Below are 9,803 nucleotides of genomic sequence, written 5' to 3'. Positions count from 1 at the left end.
ATCGAACATGCCAATACCATAGGTTACTTGGGTGTCGAGTGTCTCCTATTGCAATCTTGTTGAGTTTGGGCAACAGGCCCACAATGATTTCATCATTTAGGTGACATATCCATTTATTGGTATATTAGACTACAATTTACATAATAAAAAGTTCAACAAATATAGTGAAGATAAACTAGCATAGTGTGTTATATGCTTTGTCCATACTCAGTGAACCTTTAATACAATTTGAATTGTTTTTTTCATATTGATTAACATGAGATATTATTGGCTTTAAACTGTCAATGCAGTTCTGACATTATTCCATAAATTCAATACCTATGTCTTGTGAATTCATCTCCTTTTCAGTCATATTCTCTACATACACTAGCACTACTTTCCAGATCACTGTCCACCTTCCTGTTCTCTACAAGAAAACTACATATAAACATTCTTTGTCAACATGTTCAAAGATAATTTAAGAGGTGCAGGATATGATATGTCAACCTGACACTATGTTCATATATATGGTTACAGTACAATCTGACAGCAGGAACTGGGTGAAAAGGAAACCCAAAACAAACCAAGTATGCCAAACTCAACCAGAGTTGGGTTCAAGTGCAATTAAATGCAAACACTTACTAATCTTACAAATGCAAATTTGAATGCAACTGAGACTTCACAAATGCATTTGAACAATCTATCAAATGCATTTGCATTTGTGAAGTCTCAGTTGCATTTGCATATATACTGAAACGCCTCACCAATAATTGCAGATATGGAAGCTTTTCTCTAAAATTCAAACTAACTGTTATAACAAGAGTCTTTAGTCATCCTGCTCATGTAACTAGTTACTGTATGTGTTCTGCAATGACTTCAAACAAGTTCTCAATTAACCCTATGATTACTTTAACAATGTCTCACTAACAGCTGTATCATTAATTGCACTTGGAGGTGTTTAAATAGTAACACTTGCGAAATGCATTTGATAGATTATTCAAATGCATTGTCTAAATACATTTGAAATCGATCAAATTTATTGTCAAGTGCAAACACTTTGCAAATTGATTCACATGCAAATGCAGTGTGGTGTGTAGTTCTTGATGCCCTTGCACTTCCCTTCAAATGTATGTCCTTTACCACAGTTAGCTGTGGTTTTTACAATGATGTGCTTTAACGTGCTTAACCACACTTAATATGAATGATATTCAGACTGATATGGTTTTGATAAAGACTGATCTTACTCAAAGCACTGTTCACTGTTTTTTTTTTTTTTTTTTTTAAACAGTAGACCTCTTGTTTAAGTTCACTGCACTTAAAAATGGAAATGTGCTTGCTTATTTCTTCTCCGGCTTTATACGTTGTTACTTTTACAGACATGAAATGCAAAATACACTATAAATACACACACACACACACATCTGAAATGATGTATCTGTAACCTGATTCTTCTTCCTTACAGTACCGTACTTGTTTTGAGATGCAATGCGAGCATCAAACACTTCTTTGCTGCTTGCAAAAGGCATTCTGTGGGCCTGCATATAACTGTTTAACTGGAAACTTGCAGCTTATTCAACTTCTGCCTCTGGTCATCAAGCATACAGTATAATAAGCATATAAAACAAAGAAGACGAAAGGGTGCTTTGCCTCTTAAAAGCAGGCACTGGCCTAATATAGGATCCTTGTTATATGTTATTATATTTATTTAAATATTTTAAATAAAGTAGAGACAAAGTGTTAATATAGTATCGGTCTCTACAGTTACAACACCAATTGGTAATGTCCCCTTATCTCCAGTCATAAAATAAGCAAACCATCCATGCATACCTCGTGTAATTGCTTAATATAATATTATATGTTCTCCCATTAGCAATTGTTGTATAGCTACACTTGTGGTTTTGTGGTTTTATTTGTTCTGTTTGAATCAAAATGTTTTAATGCAAACCAAATGTAAGAAGATTTTGCTACACAACATCAGTAGTCAAAAAATTATATTGAAAAGATTTTCTTAGTGTGCGACCAGTCCTGAATCCACACTATATCAACAATTAAGCGAGGTGTGCATAGATCACTGGTTACCATTGCTAAGAAATTGTAGATACATTCTTTAGTGTACAAAGTACCTTATATTGGTTATCACATTTTTTATATAAAAGCTTTGATGTGCACAAATGCATTCTTCATTATATATTATGAGCAAGACACATACACACACACACACACACACACACACATTCATCTTCAGTTTAAAATAGATGGATATCTGAATGGCCATACGAGACAACTTCACAAATCATTGAACTTTGGTTTACTCACTCCTCTTACTGTTGCATAATTTTGCACACGTATAGGACATTTGCCATTTGCTTATTTCTTGTTTGGTTCAACTCTTAATATTGCATACATTTTGAGTATTTCAAAAATGAGAGCTTTGTTTTTTCACATTTTAAAATATTTTAGTATTACTTTAACATCAAATATACCTAAGGCCAGATTTTTAAAGCTTTTTACCTGAAGGTGTTATTAACAGAGTGTCATTTTTTAATTAAATGTATAAACCACCAGTTACAATTCTTAAACAAATACAAAACAAATTAGTACTGTGCACATTTATACTATAGAATATGGGAGTGAATAAGTACTGGTACAAAATACATAAGCTATTTACAAAAAAAATGAATCATCTAAATAAACACATATTTACATGTGAGGGGTTTTCACTCTGCCAATGTTTATTGAACACATTGAACAACACTGAACAGATAATTACATTACATTTCAAAATGAAAACACATACATGTATAAAAGTGTCGTTCAGTGTGAATCTCTAACGTGTGAAGGTTGAGAGTTCATTGGTCGTGGTGCACACTGTGTCTTCTGGAGGGCTTGGGTGATCAGGCAGTTCATCTTCTTGTTGTGGGACTGGAGTTAAAAGCACTGAAAAAAAAAATCAATACAAAACATGAAAATATGGAATTCAACCCGCAACTGTCTTTTCAATGTTATAAAACTGACCCAATGCTTTACATACAGCAATACATTCACACCTAGACAATTAAATCAAAAACAGTCACATTGAATCATATGGTCAGAATCATCAGTCTGCTTTGTTAATGCGTATGATTAATATTTATACTAAAAAAAAAAAAAAAAAAAAGTATATTTTTTTTTTTTTTTTTTTTTTTTTTTTTTTTTTTTATTCTTACTTAAATTAGTTTGGGGCTGCGGGTTGGAGTTGCTCCGCTTATGCATCGCTACAGCTGAGATAAAGACAAATATTGCAATGCCAACAGCGATAGCAATCACATACCATACAACTACATTCATTCTGTGCCTTCCTGTAAAACAAAACAAAAAGCCTTATACAACAGTGCAAGGGTCTGCAGTCTTCGATTCACATTCACATGGTGATTTGAGGAATAAGAAGAGCTAGACACTTGTTTTTTCTTCCCTTTATATTTGCATTGGATTATTGCTCAACCAGAGCTGTCTCCTCAAACAGGTGAATATGTGAAACTCAGTTGTCTGTATATTACAGATTATTGTATCGCGAAAGATGATGTGCTATACATGCAATTGAAGCTGTTGCTTTAATGTAAGCTAGAATTATCACCACTACAGTCATAACAATATCAATATTAAACTAAGCCAAAGCTAAGACCAGAACACAGCGATGAACTGAGCCTGGCTGTCACATTGCAATCTGAATGGGCTGAATATAAGCAAGTATAGCAAAAAGATGATTGTATTAATATAGAAAATTCATTCAGCTTGAAACAGCCAACAACTGGATCGTTAAAAAAAAACAAAACAAAACAAAAAAAAACACAGTGCTGTCTCTAAAATGTAAGAAAAATAAATATCTTAATATTATTCTTGTTATGTAAATGACCTTGCAAGTCTCTCTCTCTCTCTCTCTCTCTCTCTCTCTCTCTATCTATCTATCTATCTATCTATCTATATATATATATATATATATATATATATATATATATATATATATATATATATATATATATATATATATAAATAAAGTCATGGACAAACTAAGCACTCAGATTAGTTGTTGGTGAGCACATGACCATGCAGGAATGCACTACTGCTCAGTTTGGATCTATATCAGAGTTAAAATGTTGGGATTGGTGGTTGAAGGCACATGACTTCAGGGTGTGCAGTAATGCTTTATCTGTGTTATTGCTTACATATACAGTATATTCTATCTTCAAAGTGAGATCCTGTATCAGTTTAACATTTCTTACCTGTACAGGTAAATGAAACAAGGTCGCTTTGCGTTTTACTGACATGGTTTAGAGCAGAGCAAACTAAACTTCCAGAATCATTGTACACAACTAGCACATGGTTTCTAACACTATGGAAGACACTTTCTACATCTAGAGTGTTTCCATTTAAACTCCACTGGAATACTGGGTCACTACCGTTTTCCACAAAGCAGTAAAACTGAACTTCCCCATTGGGTAGACAAGAATATTTCAACACAGGCTGGGATACTGCATCTGAAACAAATAAATACATGTACAAATAAATAAATAAATAAATATTCATTTAAAATATTCATCACAAATGCTGTATGGTTCAATATGGAACAATTAGCTATACACAAGCAAGAATGCCCTACTATCCCATGCGGAAAGAACACATATTTTCAATATATTATTTTATATGTTACGTATCACATCACATATATTCTTAATATGTTTTAAATAGCAAAATAGCAAAAATAGCACATATAATAGGAACATGCATAACCAAAATTCATGATATCATGCAAATTGATTAGAAGTAAAAAATGTACACACAAATGTTGTACACGTTTTTATGCAAAATGTGAGTTAAAAGTACACCATACACCATAAACATGTTTTGTAAATTGTATAAAATTGCTTTCTGCTTAAGGCTGCATTTGAAACTATGTACATTAGAACCTGCAAAGCGTATATTATGATGCGCATAAGTTTCTACAGCACATTTGAAATGAAATATATATATTCTACACCCCAATACAGTGGTACACCCTGTGAGATGAAGCAGGAATGTCTGGGTTCTGTATTCTCCAGTGCTGGGATGAACACTTACTGTATTTTGGATTGTTAAATCTAAATGTGTAATAACATTTTATTAAATGTCCAGTTTGAACACATTTTCATGAAAATATATGTTATCCATTATCTTACTTAGATAATGGATAATGTATGACAATATGTAGTAATTTGTATAAAACATTCATAAAATGAAGGGCATATGTTTAAATTATTTAAAAAACAAACAAACATATATTGAAATTGTAAAAACCATATATTTAGATTATATAAAACATATATGGAACGCACTGTTACATATACTAACACATGAAATCCTTTCATGACAAATACTGTAAAACTGGGCCAATCTTCTAACCAATCCGCATAATATTTATATATGAGCATATATGTAACACATAAAAACTAAATGAAAAAAGAGGCACATAAGTGTAACATATATTGCTTTTAATATATGTCAAATATAAGTTATTTCTGTATGGGTAACACAAATGTCAGGCCAGTCTTCAGAGTGCTGTAATATATTTGATATAACAAATAATACTTTACCCATTATAAATAACTGAGCTATCCATTTCTGTTTTATTTTCTTATCAAAAAACTCCACGCTGTAATTTCCAGTATCAGTTTTCAGAGTCCTATCCAGTCTAAGGGTCCCGTTAGTAAAGATCTCCGCCCTGCTTCCATACTCTCCATAGTAACAAGGGGTAGGACCCTTAAACTCAGCTAGAGAGTTCTCTCCCTTCTTCCATTTTGCATCAGAAATGTTTCTACCATCCATATGTTCAATAAAGAGGGTCACTGAGTAGGCCGTGGCTCCATATACACATGGTAACTCTGTTAGGTCTGCAGTTTAAAAAGGAGTAGAATGAGTTTGAATCAACAGGCACAATTATAGAAAGCAAATGTTTGATGACATTTGCAAAGTAGAAAAGTAACAATTATGAGGATGACCCATAGCAGGCTCTGTGTTTATGTGAAGAATGACTGCATCCTTCAAACTTGAATCTACTGAAAACATGTCTAACAGACATATCTGCAAATGAACAGAACAAGATATGTGTCTATCCTTGCACACACACATTGTTAATGTTTTAACCAACACTCACAACATCAGATACAGTAATTAGTCTTCATATGTAAAAAAAAACTACTGTACAGGTATCACTGGTACAGTAATCAGAAGAACAATAATAAATAGCTGTGCCCATGCATACCTCTCCAGTTCAATTCAATATTAAAAAGGTATTTTATTGACAAACAAGTCTAAGACATTTGTTTTGTTCAATTGTAGAAAATAACCAAGACTCTGTCAACTGCTGTTTAAAAAAAAGAAAGTGTTATTCACCTCGACAATTTACAAATATGGTTCATTCACGGTAAGGCCATCTTAGCATATATTATACTTTAGTGTGTAGGGCCCTTCACCAAATCACTGGCCTGAATCTTTATATATAAGTAATGGTGTCAAGGAGTCGAATGGGTCAAAGTTCAAGTATATGTTCAAGTTCAAGTTCACTTTTTGATGTCACCACTGTGGTATTGTGCCTTTTTTTTAAAGAATGGCTCAGGATGCAAATATAGCATTCGTGTGTGTGTCTATATATATATATATATATATATATATATATATATATATATATATATATATATATATATATATATATATATATATATATATATATATATATATATATATATATATATACATAATGCTGTATAAATGGAATCTAACAATAATGGAATAAAAAATATATATTATAAAAACCTTACTGCTTATGAGTAATTCAACATATTCTGTGTAAGCACTGTTTCCATCTTTATCAGTCACAGTCACTCTGTAAATCCCCAAATCGTTCTCCCAAATCTTGTGCAGCCATAATGTTCCATTCGCAAAGATCTCTGTTCTGTTTTTATAGTAGCCAAAGTAACGAAAGTAATCCTTAATTAATAAAGCGACAACAGCACCTCCTTTGTTCCATTTCATTTCAGTGCCATGTGTCTTATTTTTCAGGTGAAAAAACACTGAGCTCCCCAACACTCCCTCTACAACACTTTCTATGTAACAATGTGAACATGCGAGAGAGAGAGAGAGAGAGAGAGAGAGAGAGAGAGAGAGAGAGAGAGAGAGAGAGAGAGAGAGAGAGATTTTAATATACACATACAAGAACAGAGTCAAAATGCTTATTGTAGGGCCTGAAATTGGTAAGTGGATTTTGAGTTTGATTACTTTCTTTTTTTAAAGCACTTTCATCAGTTTGAAGTATAGAAATGCTTTACTTTTTGGATTTCAACTTAAATTTAAGGAAGTTATGTTGTCTTTGTAATGTAAATTTGCTAAACTTTGTTTTCTAGTTCTAAAGTTTCATTATCATTTACTCAACATAAATAATTTACAAAGAACATTTGACATTTAACCTACTCTGTTATGAAAACGTAAATAGTTGAGAATGTGTGTAAATAACAACTTACCAATAATGATTACACTATGAGTTGCTTTGTGTAACATCGTACCAGATTCATCAAACATCTCCACAGTGTAATTCCCTGAATCGGTAGAGCGGGCTCCATCGAGTCTGATGGTTCCATTTGGATAGATTACAGTTCTGTTTCTGTACTCTTGATAAAATTGACTGGCAGCATTATTAACCTTAAATACCAAAGTGGTATCCTTTTTCAACCTAAAATCTGAACTGTTCAGGATATTTTCAACATTCAAGTGAAGGTAAAGTGCGCTGCCCAGGTATCCATATGTTTCATTACTTTGCACTGTAAAGTGAAGATTATACAATTGGTTATTTAATCATATATATATATATATATATATATATATATTATATATATATATATATATATATATTCTATATATTTTATATATACTATATATTATATATATGCCCAAGGTTATGAAAATCTGATTATTTAACAAACAATAACAACAAATTTGAATAGAAAATACCGAAACAAACAAATTAAGCTTCCTCCAAGTATTTTAATGCCATGGTCACCATTTTGCATTGTAAAATGTCATTGTTCAATACATATATACTGTACATGGAAACACCTTAAAAGGATCTGAGGAGGTCCATCCAGAACTTCAAAAAAACAACATCCCTAAAATAAAGCAACTGCATGCATAGCCCCACATCCCTACAAGTGTATGCTACTCAAAACATAAAACAGCACATAAACAAAGTGTGCAACAACATCCTAATAATTATTATTCTCTCAGCTCTGAAGATTTATATGCTAATAAGTAAGTTGTTTGTAACTACATTGACACTTAAAATTTGCACATCACCTACTGCATCATTTTCAGAATTTATTCTGGAAGACATTTTCAATGTTGCATTATATTAAGTTATATAACTTAAATTGTTATTATTGTGTTTAGTAATGAAATATTGAAACCATTACCTGAAAAATTGAGAAACACACTCCAAACCAGCAGTGTAGAAAAACAGGAGTTCATTGTTCAAGTGAAGGTGACTTTTTCAAAACAAGAACACAGTAAGTGAAGTGAGAAATCTCTCTGTAGCAAAAATACAGAATTACAGTCCTTTTGTAAAATATGGTATAGTTCAATATAGAAGTGATACTATGTGACGTGAAGTTCTCATGTGAAACAAGAACAGTGAACACCCAGTGAAACCAAAACTGAACCTACTGGGGCCACACTATTGTGTATTGTACTACTTATACTATTAGTTATAAATAACTCTGTGAATGTGAAAAATGAAACAAAAATGTAACCAGTGTTGCATACTAATGCTATGCTGTAGGTACATAATCCAGAAAGCCTCTAATCTTCACAGGATGGAAAAAATGCTCTTCTGTGCTTGTTAAAACTGAGGTACAACCTGAGACACTGCTGTACCTGCACGAGGCCCAGGAAACAGTCTTTTACTGTATGTTTATAGTCAATGTAGATCTTATTTCTACATTCTTATTTCTACACTGGTAAAGCTTCAGCCTGTTTGTATCTATATCCCTCCAGTTGGCCAGAGAGGAGTTGTATATTGTTATATAAGTTTTTATGAACACTTTTTCCTCTGATACATATGCCAACCTTTTAAACAAAGGTCACATTACCACCCACAACACCTGATGCAGATAAAAAGTTGTTATTATACATTTCCCAAAGCATAAGACATTTATTTATTTATTTATTTTTTTAGTTTAGTTTCAATTGAAATGTTATTATTGAAAAATGGCCAACTCAGTTATTAAAGCTTAGCATGTAATGTCCAGCTACTCCATTTACAAAACACACACTAGAATCTTGGACCTGGTAACTCACACTGAAAGTTACCCAAAGTAACCATTGATGCAGCCTGGCATTGATAAGATGTACCTCTCGTTGAACGATTTCAATGAGTTTTTTCACCACCGTTATAAGCCTCTTTGAACTGATTACAGAGCCCACCTTTTGGGGATTACAGTTCAGACCTGTGCCCTGGAGGTCATGACTTTCAGTAATAATAATAATATTCACAATTTAGCTTGGTTTTTCCTCGTCACTTTTTATTTTGCTACATGGTGAGAAAATGAAGTTTTTGTGGTTTAGAGAAATCAAATTTCTCATTTCCTATTTATCTATAGGAAGTTGCTGGAGATACTACATTAATAGTGAGGGGAAACAATCACATGAGCAATATACTTTTATTAGGGTAAGATCAGACTGCTGCATATAAATTAATTGATACCATTTTCAATTTTATCTCTGTTGGTAACCATGAGTACTTGCAAAAACATTCTTCAACTACT

The 9,803-nt window shown here is 32.4% G+C and overlaps 1 protein-coding gene across 1 annotated transcript; it reads right to left on the bottom strand.

The window, feature by feature from the left end:
* Positions 1-2,695: 2,695 nt before the first annotated feature.
* Positions 2,696-7,770, bottom strand: LOC121324856 (pregnancy-specific glycoprotein 22-like). Its single transcript, XM_041267068.1, has 6 exons — positions 7,509-7,770; positions 6,810-7,094; positions 5,586-5,882; positions 4,239-4,493; positions 3,186-3,317; positions 2,696-2,916 (listed from the first exon to the last, which is right to left on the bottom strand). The coding sequence occupies exons 1-6, from the start codon at positions 7,564-7,566 to the stop codon at positions 2,807-2,809; spliced, it is 1,137 nt and encodes a 378-aa protein (XP_041123002.1). The 5' UTR covers positions 7,567-7,770; the 3' UTR covers positions 2,696-2,806.
* Between the last annotated feature and the right edge of the window lie 2,033 nt (positions 7,771-9,803).

The sequence above is a fragment of the Polyodon spathula genome, chromosome 12, assembly GCF_017654505.1.
Source record: "Polyodon spathula isolate WHYD16114869_AA chromosome 12, ASM1765450v1, whole genome shotgun sequence".
NCBI lineage: Eukaryota > Metazoa > Chordata > Actinopteri > Acipenseriformes > Polyodontidae > Polyodon > Polyodon spathula.
This window is presented reverse-complemented; position numbering and strand designations above follow the sequence as displayed.